The 19,606-nt window shown below is 55.1% G+C and overlaps 1 protein-coding gene across 1 annotated transcript in view; it reads right to left on the minus strand.

Moving 5' to 3' along the window:
• Positions 1–19,606, minus strand: part of COL13A1 (collagen type XIII alpha 1 chain) — a 147,210-nt gene that overhangs the window by 17,138 nt on the left and 110,466 nt on the right. The window contains exons 22-35 of the mRNA XM_030335305.1: positions 18,327–18,380; positions 17,419–17,505; positions 15,754–15,807; positions 14,552–14,596; positions 14,108–14,173; positions 12,918–12,941; positions 10,881–10,943; positions 9,789–9,833; positions 9,261–9,413; positions 8,563–8,661; positions 6,882–6,926; positions 4,360–4,401; positions 3,416–3,442; positions 2,411–2,491 (exon numbers count right to left, since the gene is read on the minus strand). Of these exons, the coding sequence (XP_030191165.1) occupies positions 2,411–2,491; positions 3,416–3,442; positions 4,360–4,401; positions 6,882–6,926; positions 8,563–8,661; positions 9,261–9,413; positions 9,789–9,833; positions 10,881–10,943; positions 12,918–12,941; positions 14,108–14,173; positions 14,552–14,596; positions 15,754–15,807; positions 17,419–17,505; positions 18,327–18,380 (885 nt within the window). The remainder of the gene's footprint in view (positions 1–2,410; positions 2,492–3,415; positions 3,443–4,359; positions 4,402–6,881; positions 6,927–8,562; positions 8,662–9,260; positions 9,414–9,788; positions 9,834–10,880; positions 10,944–12,917; positions 12,942–14,107; positions 14,174–14,551; positions 14,597–15,753; positions 15,808–17,418; positions 17,506–18,326; positions 18,381–19,606) is intronic.

Here is a 19,606-nt window from a genome sequence, read left to right on the forward strand (position 1 = left end):
AGTTCCAGGATGATCTTGACTCACAGCCTAGAAAGCTGTGGTTCTCAACCCCACTGCCACATGAGAATTTCCTGGGGGAACATGTCAAATAACACAGATGCTTGGGTCCCACCCCACCCCACCCCAACTCAACCAGAGTCTCCAAGCATGAGGCTGGGAGTAATGGCACGTTTGGAAAGCTCCAGGCAACTCCAGTGTGTAGCCAGCCCTGAGAACCACTTCTGTAGGGCAAACAGGAAGAACTGAATAGGACGTCCTAGAAAAGCAGACTCCTACCATATGGCATACGATATTGCGGTGAAGCCGAAAATCAGAGCTTTCGCTAAATATCCACACACTTTGTCTATGCGGCATTAATACTGAGTTATCTTGAGAGATCTGGAGCAGTGGACACAGACTGGAGGTTTTCAGGGCCCATGTGGGCCACTGACACATTTTGCACAATCTGCAGAGTTGCAAGGAATTTTGACTTCACGTTAGAAAATGGGGAGATTTCATGTAAAATGCCAGATGTCCAGCTTCCTTTGAAAAATGAGACTATCCAGAATACTGGACCCTCATTCCCCCAAGGCAACAGTCAGCTGAACTGAGGAGGGACTGCTTTCCTTAAGAAGGGACCCATGGTCTCCAATGGCCACAGTCCCCACTCCTCCCTATTGTCTCTCCGACGTCCCCGTCTGTTGCCAGCTGTGAATATGCTTGCTCTGTGGTTTTCCTAAGCTAGCAAAAGTATTTCCCTGTGCCCGTTTCGCTATTGAAAGTTGACAGGTTGGGGCGCCTGGGTGGCGCAGTCGGTTAAGCGTCCGACTTCAGCCAGGTCACGATCTCGCGGTCCGTGAGTTCGAGCCCCGCGTCGGGCTCTGGGCGGATGGCTCAGAGCCTGGAGCCTGTTTCCGATTCTGTGTCTCCCTCTCTCTCTGCCCCTCCCCCGTTCATGCTCTGTCTCTCTCTGTCCCAAAAATAAATAAACGTTGAAAAAAAAAAAAATTAAAAAAAAAAAAAAAAAGAAAGTTGACAGGTTGAAGGTAGACTGGCACTTTGTCTTTCCTCTGGCACTTTCTTTGTTTATATAACCTGTTTGGTCTCTGTGCCATTTGCATTTCAACCCCTGGCTCCAGTCCCCAGTGTTCACTAGGGTGTTGGGGCCATGAAGGCGGGCAAGGAGAGATCTGTGGTTGAGCGGGGGCGGGAAGGCTCTTTAACAGTAAGGAGCATTTAACCATGCCGGACATAGCCTGAGACACAGGAAAACGTCTGTTCAAGTCATCAGTTTTCTTTCAGGTACATCAGCTCCTTCCTTAAATGGTCCTACATTTGATGCGCTAATGAGGGTGGAATCATACCTTTCGCTCTTGCTGTTTGGTTGCTGTGATTATATTAATCAGACCTTCGAGCCCTGCCAAGCTGGGGTAATTGGGTTTCTCTTTGTTGGAGAACAAAGCTGTTCTTTACGGCTTCCCGGGGTGGGAACTGGCCTTGTGCCTGGGACGGAGGAAGCCCCAGTGGCTGGAATGAGCCCCTTCTCGAGGCTGTGGCCTCAGTGAAGGAGCAGCCTCTGGCGTGGCCTGACCACTGACTTCACATATGCCATCAAGTGACCCTCTTTCTTCTCTGGGGCCATCAGTAAAATGAGGAGATGGACCGCGAATGACCATGCTAGCTCTAGAAAACCAAGCCACGAAGAGTGCCAGCCCCTCTGGGGTGTGAGGGAGGATGAAGCCCAGGGCTCCAGGGAGGGCGAGGCGGTGACAAGGCCATGAGCCCCCTGGAGTTTGGGACAAGAGATTCGCCCAGGCCGGGCCCCACGTCTGGAAATGTAGATGCCTCCCAAGCGGCCCCTCGCCCTGACCTGGGATCTGATCTCAGGGCAGGCTGCTATGAGAGATCTGAAAGGCCTTAGCCTGCTGGGACCAGAGAATCTGCCTTTGTACAGGCTTTTCTGCCATGGCCAGTGCTTAAGAGCAGAGAGCGGGGGCTCTGCTCGGGTCTCAGTAGGAAAATAAGAGAGAGACGAAGACGTTTCACTGTCTCCTTGCCCCCAGGTCCTTTACGCTGGGCTCCCAGGAAGGCAGAGCTTTACTGCCTCTGAATCAGGCACATGTAGGCCAGAGGCTGTTCTCAGGCCATTTGTGGCTCTCCAGCTGGGTGCTTCTTGGGGGGGGGGGGTGTTATATGTAGCTCTCTATTCCCCCCACACCCAGGCCAGGACCTGGCCCAGAGGGAGCCCTCGGTAAGGGAATTAGAGGCTATGACCTCGCCCGGGGTAGGAAAGCAAAACCACGTGGAGTTCAGGGATGTTCAGAGCCTGAGAACCTGCAGCAGTATTCTCCTGGGGTCCCGTACACCACCCGGCCTCCTCAGGACCACCCAGCTGGGCTCCTCACGGTGCTGCTGGCTCTGAGATACTTACGGGTAATCCCAGCGGCCCTCGGTCTCCTTTCTCTCCCTGGACACCCTTCTCTCCTTTTGCTCCATCCAGTCCCGCTTCCCCCTGAAGGAAAGGGAGGGGGGAAGATCACAGATGGGCACGTCTCAGCCACCTCAGTCTTGCGTTCTGGGATCCTGGAGGGTGGGTTGGGTTGGGGAGATGAGGGCAGGTAGAGGATGAAGGAGGGAGGCGGTGGAGGTGGCTGGCCCAGGGATGGCAGGTTGGAGACTCCAGGAGTCCTTGAATTCCTAGCCTGACTCTCCCTCAGTTCGAGTCCTCAGTATGCTTGTGGTGACTGGGAGGTCCCCCAAAGAAAAGGGGGTGGACACAAGCCCACTGGGCAATTCCAGGTGGGGCTTGGGCCTAAGTGACCACTTGTATAGCAGCAAAAGTGGGGCCCTCCAGACACTGGCAGGTGCCTGAAATGCCAGCATGGGAACCCCGAGGCTTGCAAACTAAGTGGGACAAGAACAGTCCCACAGTCCCCTGAAGTATACTGGGGCAGGAAGTAAGGGCCAGTAGGCCATCAGCGCCCAGCCCCTCTTACCCAGTTGGAATGCTTTTGAGGGGGGAGCCTGGGAGACCTCCAGGCTAGAGACCAGTGGGTTTGGACCCGGGGAGGGGGCCCACACTACACCCCTCTCTGTCTCCCACCCAAACTTCAAGGAGAGTGAAGGATCTGGGGTGCGTTACACGGAAAGGGATTTCATCATCTGCTAAGAATCTAACCTGTCACTCACTGGGTGGATTAATGGATGGGAAAATTCTAAATCCAAAGCCTGCCCAGTGTCAATGATGGATGTGAAAAGGACTGTAGGACTTCATTCTGTCCTGATTGTAGCCACTGGCTAGAGGGTCACGCGATTCCATTTAGGGAGGGGGTCAGCTGGGCCACCTGTCTCTGAAGGACTTTCTTCCTTTGCAGCCCTCACCGGCACCCCCCGCCCCTTCCCCTGCTCCAGCACTTGTCACATAACCTCTTCTTACCTTTGGTCCAGGAACACCTTGGAGTCCCTGCATTTGGAAGCAAAACAGGGGTGTCTCAGAACAGCATTTCTGGTTAAGTCAAAAATACCTTGTCCACAAGTTGGACCACAAAAGAGCAAGGGCCTGGGGTCCCTGCCCAGGGGAAGCAGAGGGGATGCTAAGGGGGTTTGTGCTTGGGCCTCCCTGGGGTGGGGTCTGATCCAGGCTCCCCAGCCAGGGACTGACAGAGAGTCTCTCTGTAACCCCCACAGCTGACCTAGAGTCTCACGAAGGGAAGATTTGGAAGGAACACAGCAAAAGTGGAATAAATTAACATCTGCAAAGTGTTTGGAGCAGTGTTTGGCACACAATAAGTCTCAAGAAATGTTGGCTACTCTCATCATTACTACTCCTACTTCTGCCAGTGACAATGGGTGACACAGTGCCCTGGGGACTGTGAACCCCACAGAGGAAGGACCAGCATCTGTTGGTTGAGGATGCTTGGGGAGCTTATAAAGGCCTCATCTTATCACCTGTAACCATGGAAAGGCCGATCCACTGGGGCTGGTCTTAAATCACTGTCTCTATTAATCTAGATCATTTTGCTGGCCAGATAGCAGAAAGAGGAAGCAGGAGAGCAGACGCCTGATGGCCAAGGGCAGAGCTTAGTGACAGAGGGACTCCTGCAGGGCCGTGGGACCAGACCCCAAGGCTGCCCGGCCACCCAACTATTTCCGGGAAACCCGGCAACGCCCAGGTTCCTTGGTGTCACTGAGGTGGTGCCTGTTTAGCAAGGGAAGGAAAAGGGGTAGGGAGGGGTTTGCGGTTGAGAAAATCCCACTCTGGGAGGAGGCCATGACAGTGACCTGAGGCCTCTGAGGTTGACCCCAGTGACTGCTGCGGCGAGGGGATGTCAGGGGCCCGGTTAGAGTGGACTGAAACGCTGACAAGCCCTCCAAACTTACCGGAGGTCCGGGAGGCCCCTCTGGCCCTGGGGGCCCAGGAACCTAGAATCCAAAGGGAGATGGTTAGCCCACCGCCTGTTACGCTCCAAGCGGCCTCTCCTTGTGACATGGCTCAGGGTCCAGCTGGGGACTGACTGCAAAGCCGGAGGAAGACAGAACTGCCCAGCATGTTGTCTCCCAAAAGAAGGCTTAGAACAGGGCAGAAACTCACAGCAATTGATTAACCTGTACAATATTTAAAAAAAACCCAAAAACCCAAACATTGCCAGGAAATGCTGTCGAAACGTCTAGACTTCCAGATTTTCTTGAAAAAAAAAGAGAGAGAAAGAAAGAAAAAAAAACATCTGGCAGCACTAAGACTCTTGTTCATGCACGGCAACAACTGCCTAGAGCTGAATAAGAGGTTTCCCCTCTGGGGCATGAGATCTTCCGTCGACCCCAGTCCCCACCACCCCCTATTGTCTTTGACCTCGACCTTTACCTTCATTTGTTGCATGCCTGGTCCTTGCAGGCATTTGAATTTGAGATCTTTGGCTTCAAGGAGCAGAGACTGGTTATGTGGAATGGGGGGGACGCTGAGCAGTTTTGGAAAAATGTCCCTCAAGTCTCCTCGGGTCTGTAACAGAGACCGCTGGTCTCTGCTTCCCTTGAAGGCACAGTGAAGTAGAACAGATTCACACCGGGCAGGGAAGGGGGAGGGACCCAGGGGGTCTCTCTCTCTCTGTGGAGGATGCTGTTTATTGCAGATTCTGTTTCTGATCAGGATGGACATCCATTTGCCCACAGTCAGTCACCCAGCAGGCAAGGGGGAGTCCTGCCTGCTCCTTTCTGATCTGCTCACCCCATTTCAACTTTGAAGCTCCTCTTGGCTTCCCAGGGTTAGAATCCCAGGGAGTGTGGCCGGGGTGTGACCTCTCTGCCAGGCCATCAGAGAGCAGCTCCCTACACCGGACAGAACTGGTACCTCTAATGTCTCTTGGGTCTGTGGACTTCTCGGCTCAACCTCTGGAAACTCGATTTTCTTTTGTGAAAAAGTTTACTGCTTTTTTCCTTATTATAAATAAGTAGTTCACGTATCCTGATTGTGGTCGAAGCTACCCAAACCTATGTATTGAATAAAATTCACGAACTATACAGACGTCGATTTTACCGTATGATAATTTGGAAAATAAAATAATTAATAACAGACCCATTAAAATCCTTTGTAAATTACAAGGGATTGAAAGAACGAAAAAGAATAAACATCTGAATACTAATATTTTGCCTTATTTCCTTCCACGCTTTTTTGATGCGGCGTAAAATGTATTTGAATACGTCCGTACTTAATGATGATTATCATTAATTATATATATATGATTATATATATGATACATATACATGATATATATATATTTATGATGATTATCATAAATAAATAAATATATATATATATAATTTGATTCTCTGCTGGTTTTTCAGTTAAATAGAAAAAATTTTTCTATTTTTTGAGTACGTTCCCCACAAGCGTCCTTTCCATGGCGACTGCACGGCACGGAATGAGTTCCTCCCCAGCTGGGGCTCGGAACAGTGCTTGGCACAAACATTCTCAAACATGGGGACCCTTATTACCAGTAGTATTATCAACCATAAGTTATTGAATCATTTCCTTCTTGTTAGAAATGTAGCCTGTTTCCAATTTGTACTTTAAATACTTCTGGAAGGAACGTTTCTAGGTGTGGTGCTTTTCCCGCATTTCGGAGCATTCCATTAGGAGACCATGCACGTCTGCCTCGGTAACCATATCATATCATCAGGTTTGTCTCCCTAAGTGAGGCTGGGCCTTGGTGACACTGAAGGTGACCAGGGGCAGGGGACCTCTCTGGGGGCTGGGAAGCCTTGGTGGTCTCTTCCTTGGCTCTGTCTGGGTGGCCTAGGCCCACCCACTAAACGTCCTCTCCCTCACATACCACTGAGCCCTGCTGCTTTCCTGGCTCTTTCCCTGAGCCTACAAATAGGCCCGAATCCCTCTCATCTTGTGAGAACCTGACTTCCATCCTGAGTTCCTCTCCACTGTTGTGTCCTCCTCCCTTCACCAGACATCTCTCAGAGAATAACGCGTCTCTCTGGAAAGCCTGCTTCCGGAGCTTCTAGGCAAACTCCTACAAAGTCTTCAAGACCCTGCTCAAATGCCCCGTCTTCTAGGATGCTCACCTAACTCCTTGAGCTGCTAACCATTGTATGCTTGCTGCTGGGACTGTTGGCTGCATAGAGAAGGTTCTGTTTCTTTTCCTACCTCCAGACTCTAGCACCGGGAACGAAGCATGGCGGGTGCTCTGTGAACACCGAGGGGGAGACCGTGAACCGGGGCTCTGAGGCCGAGCCTCTATGTTCAGTGAATGTTCAGCTTCTTCCTCGGTCCCTGTGTCGGGCAGTTGTGGGTTTCTTTCTAGAGCACAGGAACCCTGGAGGGGCTGTGGTGTGATGAGACCCCTGTCAACCCCCCCCACCCCCATGACACAGAAGGTAGGGCAGGTACAACCTACCTCCACTCCTGGGTCTCCCTTCTCCCCGGGCTCTCCTTTCTCCCCCTGTGGGCACAAAACACCACAGTGTGGATGCCGGCCCTCAGGGAGGCTGGCACAGGAATACCCTCAAATGTGTGACAAACCAACCAGCACTAGACTAGGCCTAGGTGTGACCGGGGGACATCTCGGAGGCTGAGGAGGCAGTCAGCTTGATGGATGATGCCCCGGCAAGGGCCCTGAGATCGCGGTCTTCAAGACTCTGCGGTCCCATGGGGCGCCTGGGTGGCTCAGTCGGTCGAGCGTCGGACTTGGACTCAGGTCACAATCTCACGGTCTGTGGGTTCGAGCCCCACGTTGGGATTCTCTGCCCCTCCCCTGCTCATGCTCTGTCCCTCAAAAATAAACATCAAGAAAAAAAAAAAGACTCTGTGGTTCCATCCCACGGGAGGAGAGGCCGATACCGTGCATGGATCCTGCTGTGCACAGACCCTACAGTGACCCGAGACCTGTTTCTAACCAACAGAATATGGCACCTGGCAAAGGTGATGGGATGTCCCTCCTGTGGTTATGTTACAAGTTCACGGTACAAACTATAACATACACATGTTAAGGTTATGTTAGAAATATGTTACACACATGTTATGTGTGTATGTTATGTTATAACATATGTTATGTTGTGTATGTTACAACATATGTTATGTTGTGTATGTGTATGTTATAACATACACATGTTAAGGTTATGTTAGAAATATGTTACACACACACACACACACACACACACACACACACACCTCTGTTGGAAGCAGGCACTGAGAGACTCCTGCCGGCCCTGACCTTGAAGAAGCAAGCTGCTCTAATGTGAACTGTCTGTCATGGGGAACAGCCCGCATTGGCAGCCTGGAGTAGCTGAGGGACGCGGCCCTACTATGGCAAGGCACGTGGTCCTACTATGGCATGGATCATGCCAACAGCAGAGAGCTTGGATGAGGACCTGGGTGAGAACAGAGACCAATAGCCTGACCGCAGCTTTGTGAGGCCCCGGGCAGAAGACCCGGTGGCCTAAACGCCTGACCCACAGACACTCTGAGGTCACAGGTTCGCGCTGTCTTAAGCGGTTGAACTTGTGATTTGCAACGCAGCTGCAGAAATGAATATGGCTCTGGGAACAGAGCAAGGGCCCGTGGTGGGAGGGCGACGAGGAAGCTCCCACACCACATCCAGGAGCAGGTCCCCCGCTCCACACTGGAGGGGACACGTCAGGAGGCGGTGAGCTGTCCCCCTGTCCCATCTGGGTGGGGCAGCCCCAGTTAGTGGCTCCCGAGGGACTCCTGCGCTGGGTCAGAGGTGGGGCGGGTTGACCTCTGAGGTTCTTTATACTTCTAAGAGGAGAATTCTGAGTCTAAGATTCTAGCGCCTTTGAACCAGGCTGGTGCCTGAAGGCAGGGGCCGCCGTGCCGTGAGCGGAAGAAGTGGGAACCACTGTTCACCCTCCAGTCAGTACCCTGCACGGAGTAGCTGCTCATCAAGAGAACACGCCCGCCCCCCACTGAGGCCAGCCAGGCGGGCGGGGGGTTAATGCAGTGTCATTATAGGGCCGGGCATCGGCTGGGCTGGTGACCACAGCGAGGGCGCCCCTGCTCGCATGCCCTCGTCCACAGCTGCCTGCTGACAACCTTGATACCCTGCCCTCTCGCCTTACTGTAAATCCCGGGAGCCCGATCGGGCCGGGCAATCCTGTTGTTCCGGGTCTCCCTTGGCCACCTGGTTCTCCTTTCTCCCCAGTTGGGCCGTCTAGACCCTACAGATCGACAAAGATTTCTGTTAGTCAAGAGCAAGGTCATCAAGTGGGCCTCTGCGACCAACCGTGGCATGCACACATGGCTCCCTTCCTCCAAGGGCAGGTGTCTAGGATGGTGCCCATTTCACAGATAAAAACCACTGAGGCCCAGAGAAGACTCCCAGGTCAAGTCAGCAGCCTGGCTGGACTGGGTACGGTCCTTTCTTTGTACCTGCAGCCTCTCCGGGGTATCAGGCTTCCGCATACTTTCCAAAGAGGCACATTTACACCTACGACTTCATCGCCTTCCCAACAACCCAGTGAAGGGTCCAGGGGAAGCATTCTTATCCCCATTTTAGAGATGACAGAACAGGTTCTGCAAGGCTCAGCAACTTTCCCGAGGACACAGGAGATGACAGTCTCCTGAGATAGGAAACTGGCCTTCATAAAAGAAAAGGGGGGCTTGAAGGGAAACCCAGCTGAGTCTCCTGCCCCCACTTCCTGGCTGCAGGTCTCCAGCCCAGGCCGCGGTGGGGACCCTGAGGAAGCCATGCTGGGGTGGCACACTGTGCAGGCATACACGTGTCACAAGGTAGGGTCCCGGCCGGCCCAGCACTCACCGGTGGGCCTGTTTGCCCCGTCTCCCCTTTCTCCCCCTTTTCTCCCGGGCTCCCCACGTGTCCGTCTTCACCCTTCATTCCTGTGGGCCCAGCCTTTCCTGGGGGGCCTTGGGGACCGGGAGGGCCCATGTCGCCTGGTTTGCCTCGAGGTCCCTTTAGAAAATATCAGCAATACTTATTATATACACTAATGGAGAAAAGAGAGAGAGAGAGAGAGAACAGGAAAGAACGGGAGGTCCAAAGGATGTAGCTCTTCAGTGCTTGACTGGCCCAGGCGACAAGCCTGTCCACTTTCCCTGGGAATTCTAGAAACTTCCAGCCCAGCCCAGCCGGGTCTTCCTGGCTCCTCTGGGGCCGGCAGTGTGGGGCTCAGGCTTGCGTAGGGTTGGCCCCCACCTCCCCTACTCTCTTCTCCACAAGGCTCACACCTGGGCTTCTTCTAGAGCCTTCTGTCCCCCCTCCCGGTCCCCCTGCCTGCCCAGGTCAAGGTCCATCTTCGGAGGCTTGTCTGGGAGTGTCTGTTCTTACCTTTTCCCCATCGTGTCCTGGAGGGCCTGGAAGTCCAATCTCCCCCTGTGACCAGGACAACTAAAGGTCACTCTCAGAGCAGAGACGAATGATAACTGTCATTTATGGGGCGCTTCCTATGTGCCAGGGTCCCCCGGAGGTATGTACTTGCACTGCCTCCATTTCCAGGTGAGGACCCCAGGGCAGGGGTGTGTGCCCAAGGCCTGTGGTCTGTGCAGAGTGGAGCTAGGTCCGAATCCAGGCCTCCTGGCCCCACAGGCCACATTTTGGCCACAACCTTGTGTGCTGCCACTGAGGGCCCTGGGTACTCCCTGGGGGGCTGTTGTCTCCCAGTGCCCCCCAACCCAACCCTCCTGTCCCGCCTGCCCCAGGGGGAGCTCCCTGTATCTTCACGTCAACCCAAGCCTCTTCTTTAGGTCAGGGAGGGAGATAAAGGAGGCCTGGTCTCTGTCTTTGAGGCCAGTAAACAACGAGCCACGTCTCCAAGGCAAAGTGAGGCTATGAGGGGAGCAGAGAGGAAAGGGCAGTGAATTCTGCCTGGTAGATCAGGGGAGGCTTCAAGGAGGAGGTGGCCGTTGAGTTGGGAGGGGGAAAGGTAGGGGAAGAGGGGAAGGAGCTTCAGGGCAGGGGCCCTCATGAGCAGAGGACAGAGGGGCAAACGTGCAGGGTCTTCTGAGAAAATCACAGGGGTGAGGCAGAATATAAAAGAGCAAAGGCAGGGAGTGAGGGAGGAGGGAGATCGGGGAGGAGCTTAAGTGCCATGTCGCCTGATGGGTGGGTTGGGGGCCCCACATGGTTTTGCCTGGAGCATGGCTTGTCTAGACCCAGGCTCCAGCACATCAAAGGAGCCTGTGGATTACAGGAGCCCAAGTCAGGCAGCAGAGCCGAGGTGGCCGGTGTGGGGGTGGCTGCGATGTGGGCAAGGTAGGGCCTGGGGCGCCTGGGAGCAGCGGGAGGAGTCACAGGCCAAGTTGCCATGGTGGCTCTGCAGGGAACACTAGAGGGTCACCCATTGGCTTCCGCACTCAGGGACACACGCAGTGCCTCTGCGGGGCCCGCCCCCCCCCCCGGCCTTGTCAAGACAAGTGTTACCTTCTGGCCTGGGATCCCCGGGGCTCCGGGTGGGCCGATTTGCCCGGGAAGACCAGGGGGCCCCTAGGAAAGAAAAGAAAGACCCGTGGAGGAACTTTCCAACCAAGGAGGGGTGGCCTGTTGCCAGAGGGGTGTGTGTGGAGGCTGGTTTCCGGAGATCAATCATTTTCAAACATTTCATCCTTTTTGCAAAGGAAACAGTATGGGGTTCCCACTGTGTAAGGCAGATGAGCCCTGAGTGCGTCTGGGTTAGAGTGATGCTCCCCCTCCCCACTGACCTACAGCCACGCCTAACAGCCTCTCCCTCTTCTCCCTCTGAACACCCCTGGGGGCTCCTGGGCTCCAAGAACATGATTCTGACCTCTCCTGACGGGGACTTAAAAATGCCTCCAGGAAACAGTCCAAATAGCCATCAGCAGGTGAAGGTCTGCGACGCCCATACAATGAAATATTACTTAGCAGTGAAAAAGGAAGCAAGCATTGGTTCCTGCCTGGCCACGGATGAAACCCAGACACATTATGCTGAGTAAAAGAAGCCAGACACAGACGAGAATACAGTGTGATTCCATTCAAATGACATTCCAAGAAAGGCAGGTGTAATCTACTGTGACAGAAAGCAGATCCGTGGTGCCCCGGGGCTGAGGGTCGGTGTGGGATTGACGCCTGAGGCACATGAAAGAACTTTCTGGAGTGACTGGGGTGGAGGATACGTGGGTATGTGCATTCGTCAAAGCTTATCCAACTTTACCCAAAAGTGGGTACGTTTTATTGTGTGTAACTCATACTTTGAGGTTGATTTAAAAAAAAATTTTCTTTTTCAACGTTTATTTATTTTTGGGACAGAGAGAGACAGAGCATGAATGGGGGAGGGGCAGAGAGAGAGGGAGACACAGAATCGGAAACAGGCTCCAGGCTCCGAGCCATCAGCCCAGAGCCTGACGCGGGGCTCGAACTCACGGACCGCGAGATCGTGACCTGGCTGAAGTCGGACGCTTAACCGACTGCGCCACCCAGGCGCCCCAAGGTTGATTTTTAAAAGAACCAAGAATTCCATGAAAGTTCTGCTCCGAATACTACTTCAAATAATATATGTTAATGTTCCCAAACGAAGCTCATCGATTCCAGAATTGTGTGATGCTAATATCCACCTCCGGGGTCAGGGGATGCCGTGCCTGGTGCTTGATTCTGGATCTGTACACCCCCTAAGCCTTCTGTGGCACGTGGCCGTGAAAAATAGTAAGTGAAATGAAATCCCAATAGTTGGAGAACTTTGTGATCTCCTTTCTTCTCTCCACATGGAACTTAAACCTCGGGGTGGTTGTGTTAACCATAAATATTCACCACAAAAATGCACAGGCCTGTCACTGGTAGGTGCACAAGCAAAACCCGGGCTTGGAATTCTCTGGCTTTCTGAGTGCAGAAAATGAAATTGATTCCTAGGGAAGGTGAAAATGCGGAGGTTGAGTTGCTACTGATTTTTTAGGGTTATGGATTTTATTGGCTGAAGGTTGAGAAAAACGAGAAGCCTAAAAGCATCCTCCTTGGGGCACCTGGGTGGCTCAGTCGGTTAAGCATCGGACTCTTGATCTCGGCTCAGGTCATGATCTCGCGGTTCTTAAGATCGAGCCCCGGGTCGGGCTCTGCACTGACGGTGTGGAGCCTGCTTGGGATTCTCTCTCCCTCTCTCTCTGCCCCTCCCTTGCTCGCACTCTCTCTCTCTCTCTCAAAATAAATAAATAAACTTAAAAAAGAGCAGCCTCCTCTCTACCTCAATCTCCTTGACACAGCTTTATGGAGACGCATAGGAGCACGCAGTGGAATCGGCTGTCCAGAGGACAATCGGGACCCCGGGTGGGGGAGGCTCCTGAGACCCCCCTGCTCGGGCTCCCCTCACCCTCTGCCCCAGCACTTCACGGTCGGTCCAAACCCAGATGCCTAGCACCTGCTTTCTGGAAGCTAGACCTCAAGTCCTTGCCCTCCCCTGGCCCCCAGCCCCCAACCCTCAGCCCTGTACCCAACAGAAAGGGGAAGACTTACCATCAAGGCCAGCGTTCGGATCTCCTGAAAACAAAAGCCATGCAATCAGTTGAAGAACAAGTCCAGAGCCATCTGGAGGCACCCCTTGGCCCAGGCCACGTGGGAGCTGGGCCTCCCCTTAGGAGCACAGTAGGGGTAGGCCCTGCTGGTGGGCCCCATGCTTCCCAACCCACACCACCCACCTCTCGCACTGGGCAGACAAGTGCCTACACCTCACCAAATGCTGCTCTGAGGCTCTCCCACAACAAACTCAGTCAAGTCCCGAAATGGACCGCAGACTTCCCTTCACTTTGCCAAAGCAGGAGGGCACAGCACATCTCTTATTCTCTCTAATCACCGACTGGGACTCTCCCTTGTTCTTTCCTCTTCCCCCCCAGCCCAGATTTCCAGCCTCCGACGTACTTCCTCGTAAACAAGGGAGCCCCTCAAGATATGGAACCGTATAGGAAGATACGGAGCCACTCAAGAAATCAGAGGGACAGCGTTGGCATGAAATCAGGATTATGCACCTTCCAGATGGATTCACAGAGGTGCCTTCTTTTGAGCGGTGGTTCTCAACCCCGGGGGTGAGGTTTGGCCCCCAGGGGACTTTTGGGAATGTCTGGAGACATATTTTAGTTGTCACAACTGGGGGAGGGGTGCTACCGGCATCTAGTGGTTAATCACCCTACAGCATGCAGGGCACCCCTCCCCCACAACTCCCAACGAGCATGCTCTAGCCATTCATGGCAATACCCTGCCTCAAAGGGTGGGTACCATATGAACTTGAAACGTGACTAAATAGACACGCAAAGGAGGTATGTTTCAGAAAGACAGATTCTACCATGTGAAAGGGCTATTGAAGAAACGGGGCTCCAGAACCCTGGATAGGTCAACATGCCACAGGGTGCCAGGATGCTCCAGTTACGGCTTTCAGCTCCCCAGAGCCAGGATCACCCGCCAGCCGGGCCACACCAAGGGCTGGGCCTCCCGGCTGCCAAACGAGGGAGGGGCATTTTCCTGGAGGCTGCAGGCAGAGGCCAAGGGAGGCAGAGCAAGGGGGCCTCTCTTCTGGAAGCTCTGCCCATTAGCCTGGCCTCAAGGACACTAACTGGGGTGCTGGGGCGCTCCCTCATCAGGGCCGTGGTGCAGAGCCTTGGAGGCCCCCGGGCATCTCCAGATCTCTGTAGTCTGGGTTAGCCCCCACTCACCTGGAGAGCCTCGTTGATGTTCCCATTGTAGTCCACCATTTCTTTGCCTGGTTCCCCCTTGCTGCCCTGCAAGACAAACGTGGTCTCACCCCCGGCCCGGGCCCAGCAACCGCTGCCCGCTGTTAGACGGGATTGGAGCCAACACGGGTGATGCCTGGCTGCACACGGGTGTATCTAGAGCAGCAGGATGGGGAGCCTGTCAGCGGGTCCCCAACACTGAGGCAGGGTGCCCAGAGGTTCCACGACGGACACAGAAGACTCCGTGCGACAGCTGGGGACTAGCCAGGCCTGGAGAAGACCGAGTCCAGTCACGGCTGCGGTCGCGAACCTCCTGCCACAATCTTTCCCTCCCTCTCCGTCAAGACCCAGAGTCCAGCCACCTCGTGCCGTGAGCCCAGGGAAGTGAGACGTCGCACGGGGACTCTGGGCGAGAGACGCACGTACCTTGGGGCCAGCCGGTCCCTGTTCTCCGGCTGCTCCGGGCTCACCCTGTCGTACGACAAAGTTGGAGTGAGACGCAGTCAGGGCTGGGTACGAGAGAACCTGATGTCCCCAGAGGGGCCATCGTAAGGGTCCGTGGAGGGGCCGGGAGGCTCATCTCAGCTCAGGCCAAGAGGCTGCAAACGCCCCTGTGCATTAAAGTGCCGGCTCTACCCCTCCAGGAAGCGTCTCCACCTGAGGGCCCTCTTCTGTGCCTCCCAGCGCCTCTGGGCTCCGCTGCTTTTCCCTGGAAGGACATTCTTTCTGTCCTGTGTTAGTTGTTAGGGACTCCACCTGTCTGCCTGGCCACCTCTCCCCAGCCCCTAAGTCAGCCACCTCCTTGGGTGCAGGGACCAGGCCCTTTGCTTCGCTGTATTTCCAGTCAGCTCAAGGAGCAAGAGCTCAGTAACTTTTCGCCAATGGCCTGGGCGGTCGTAATTGCCACGGAAGGACCGTGGGTTCTCCCAGAGGCCTGAGTGTGAAAGCCCCAAACTGCAGGATGGAAAAAGGGAGTTCAGCGTAAGGGGAACACTCAACCTCCCTGGTGGGTGGGGTGGGCGTTGCTCCTCCTGGACAGAGGACAGAGCTATGGGGGAAGAAATGAAAACAAACCACACTTCCAACTGTTCTGGGACAACGTTAACATTCAAGACAAATTTCAAAAGTCAAGATAGAAAGTCAAGATAAAGGGACAACAGGCCCTTTAATAGAACTCAGCTCCTCGTGACCCTGCAGTGGGCCAGCTCATGGAGCGTTGAGTCACTGCCACCTGAGGGTAACCTGCCCCTTACCCCCCTGTCCCTACAGCATTTCAGTTGCTGGGCACCTGTGAGGGATGGGGCAGCACCGACCTGACCCTCCCACAGGAAGGAGCTGGAGAGGAGTGGGAGCCCCACCTTTACCAGCGGCGTGGAAGCTCACAGAAGCAGAGGCTCTGGGAGGCTCCCTGGCCCAAGCGTGCACCCCCGAGCCAGCCTTTGCATGACTGCTGACTCGGGGGAAGGCTCTCCCCAGCCTACAGGAGTGATGGCCCCAGGAGTCACGGCCCATCAGCCTTGTGCCCTGGGGGTCCAGCTGTGGGAATGGCCGCCATGATTCTTTCTCTCTCTGAGCTGCGGCCTGAGCTCCCAAGCTGCCCCTTGTCTCGGAACTGGGGGCCTCTGTACCTTGTCTCCTTGCCGTCCTGGGGGGCCGGCCTGGCCATCAACACCAGCTTCTCCCTGGGGAGGAGGAGAGACACGGGCTGAGGGTGTGCAGGGCAGCTCGGCCGGCTGCCTAAGGGGCCACACGAGGGCCTTGCTGTTGACGTTCTGGGTGTTGAGTGTCTTCGGATCTCCGTCAGTGTCTGCACTGGCTTCTGCTAACTCACCTCCTTCTACTTACCTGACTCCCACCCAGCCAGCCTGGGTCTCACCTCCTCCTGGCAGGCTTCCCTGCCTACTCCCTTCCTCCTCCGAGTTCAGCACGGCTTTCTGGGGTCCATACCACCCTGCCGGGCCCTCCTCATTTCTTCATTAGCACACACAGGCCAGTTCTGTGGCAGCCCCCAGGTGTGGACTGCTGGCCGCCCCTGGCTGCAGGGGGGCAGGTCACTTTGGAACCCGGGACACTTGGAAAGGCACAACTCATCAGGTCCTGCCTGGGAGGCAGAGGGGACCGAGAAGGCCCAGGGCATGTAGGGAGGGGCGCCAGGAGGCCTAGGAGGGGAGGTGCAGAGAGAGATGGGAGGAGGCCCACTGGACATACTTCCCCTAGTCAGCATTTTGCCTGGACTTGGAAGGAGGACATAGGTTTGGGAGCAGCCTTCTATCTTTCCTCCTTTTTGTCCCAGGATGCAGGGACAATAGTCCCCAGCCATCCTTAACCCCAGGTCAAGACCCAAGACATGCCAGGTATCCACTCCTTGAGGGGTCGGTGGGACAGATTGGGACAGACTCCAGCCCCGGGGATCCCAGAGCCCAGGTGGCAGGGCCACCTTTGGCAAAGCTGGTGATCATGACAGGGCACGAGCCACAGTCAGGTGGGCATGTGGGGGTGGGCCCGAGACCCTTTCTGCCACTTCATCTCACCTGTCTGTGGGCTTCCTTCTGCCCCCAGCCCCTACACTATATCCGTGTGAATTGTGGGTTTGTTTCTCCTGCTAGACTGTGAGCAAGTGGAGGGCAGATTCTCTGCAGCCTTGCAGCCCAGGCGGGGCCCTGCTCACAGCCACCCCTTGACAAACGTTGGTGGGATGAACGTGTGTGTTGTCTGAAACCGTGTCACGAGTCCTTTCCTTACAGGCCAAGAGAAAGAACGTCCCCATGTCCCTATGCTACTGGCATAAACCAAGTAGCACAAAAGGCACCTGCTTTGGGAAACCCAAATCTTACCGTTGCGTTTCCACCCAGTGCAAGGAAGGTGAGGGCTGTCCCATTTGCAGATGACCCCACTGCTGCTCCCCAGCCCCTTCCCCCCACCCCGTGTGCCAGCACCCGGTGGTGGAGCCCAGCTGATCCCTGATCTTGACTTATTCTGAGCCTGGGTGAGGGGCCTTTCTGTCTGTCCTAAAGGTTCTGTAGCCATCGGTTCCTGACTCAGTTATATCATAGCCATTTGGATCAATGGGACCATCTACCCACCCTCTTGACTGTTTCCCTTGCATGGTCAAACAGTCACCACTTAGAATCAGGCCCTCGGTCCAAATTGCCTTTGTAGAATCCACTGGAAAACCAACACATCTGGAGCATGAGAGAGGGCAAGGTGTCCAGGACAGGGTCCCCAAGAATGGGCTGAAGATAAAGGCCACAGACAGCATCCCCCTTGAGTGCTGATCCCACAGGGAAACTCACCTTTGGGCCTGGGGGCCCAGGTAGCCCTGGGGGGCCGGGCTCCCCTCTGCCCCCTCCAAAGGAGTTGCCAGCGTCGCCTTTTTCTCCCTGGGGGTGGAAGGGTGGGAGGATGGGAGGTAAGTTAACCATCACTGGGTCCGTCTAGCTCTGGAAGGAGGTGGCCGATCCCTGTCTTTTCCCCCCTCATGGTTCCACGGGGTGGAGATAGCAGACCACCCCTCGGTCCAGGCCGGGCCCAGAGGCCCTCAGAAGCCTGGCTTGGTCTTATGGGCCGTGGGATGTGAGCAGACGATGGAGCCAGCTACAGCAGGGGAACAGGTAGGGAGCTACAACAGGAGACCCATCGTGACTTGGGTCTAGACTCTTTCTCAGGCTGTGTCCATGGACACTTCCTTCAGCGTGTGGGGAATATTTGGCATGTGAAAAAAGGAGTCTGGTGGCCAAAGGATGTCAGGAAAGGCAGAGTGAAATGGAGCAGGGCAGGCTCCTTCCCTGCAGGGTGCTCTGAGGCCCTGACGGGCTAGGGTGCCCCGTGCCATCCCAAGGGGCCTGTGTTATGCAGCTCTCCCCAAACGTATTTGACCTCAAGTCTTTTGTTTTGTTTTAAATGGACCGTCTGATGGATCTCATGTACTAGGGGGCGCATTTTCAGAGCTGGTGCAAAGAGATCTGACCAGGTCATAGCTACTGGTCTTTGAATATAGGTGGTTTTTTGTTTTGTTTTGTTTTGTTTTACCAATCAGGGCCTCCCACGTGGTACCCCACACAATAAGCTAGCTGCGTTGCAGCTGCTTTCCCCCAATCTGGGAGGGACACCTCCCGTGCCGGGGCCCGTGTGAGTGGTCAGGTGCGGATGAACACCAAGGCCTTTACACGGAGCCCACCATTCAGAGCTTGCCAACACCCACCTTCTGCCCCAGGAGGCCGAGCAGCCCGGGGGAGCCTGCAGCCCCCTTTTCGCCCTGTGGAGGAAATGCAGACAGTGCAGGGTTAGGACCTGCTTCTCCAGGACAACCGGGAAGGCACCGGCCCCACCAGCATGGAGCTGAGGCTTTCTCTGTCCTGCTTCCCTCCCCCTCTGTGGGCCATTTCCTGAAAGACTCCATTTCCTGCCAGACCCCCATCTGCACCTGACTCTTCCCTTGGGCCACTTCATACTGGTGACGGCCTGCCTCCCTGGTCTCCTGTTCCCATACGGGTGGGCCCTCATCATTCACGAAGCGACAGGGACCAAGAGCACTTAGCCCCTTTTGGGGTCTCCTGGGGACAGGTGAACGGTTTAGAAGGCCGGTAGTCGGGGAAGCTCTTTTAAGTACTCTGCTCTTTTCATTTTTTAAAACGTCCAGCATTCAGAGCTCCCTGGTCTCTGTCTCCCTCCTCCCTGCCTCCAGGGAAGACAAAAACCATCTAACCATATTTTGAGAAGTTTGCTTCCTGTTATGGGTTGACTCGCGTCCTCCCCCAATTCGTATGTTGACGTTCCAACTGCCAGTATCTCAGAACGTGACCCTCTTGGGAAATAGTGCCATCAGAGATGCAATTAGCCAAGCTAGGAGAGTCATACTGGAGTGAGGTGGGGCCCCTAATCCGTACGACTGGTGTCCTTGCAAGAGGGGAAGTTTGGACACGGACATGCATACAGGAAGAACACCATGTCAGGATAAGGCAGAGACCGGGGTGATAATTCTCCACGCCAGGGAACACCAAGGCTGCCGGCAAACCAACAGAAAGGAGGGAGGGACAGAGCAGACCCTCCTTCACGACCCGCAGAAGCAGTAAGCAAGCCCTGCTGACTCCTCGATCTCAGACTTCCGGGCTGCAGCACTGCGGGACAGTGACTTTCTGTGGTTTGAGCCACATAGTCTGTGGTCCTTTGTCAGGGCGGCTCTAGCAGACTAACACCCCTCGCTAAGCATCTTCTTCTGCCACGAAGAACTCTTCCCATGACACGCGTCACAGGACCCTGCTCTCGCTGCGCAGGTGAAGCGGCACCGTGGCTATGCGGGACCCCTCGCGGCCTCAGTGACAGAGCCAGGTCGGGCCCCCGCGTCCGCCGAAGCTCCACCTTCTACACCATGGAGACGGCACTTTGAGCCCACAGAGTGTCTCCTACGGGGAGAGCACCCCCAAAAGAACCCCTGCAGGCCAACGCTAGAGGGCGCGTTCTCCACGGCCCCGTGGCTGCTGG

This window comes from Lynx canadensis, chromosome D2, assembly GCF_007474595.2.
Source record: "Lynx canadensis isolate LIC74 chromosome D2, mLynCan4.pri.v2, whole genome shotgun sequence".
Lineage (NCBI taxonomy): Eukaryota > Metazoa > Chordata > Mammalia > Carnivora > Felidae > Lynx > Lynx canadensis.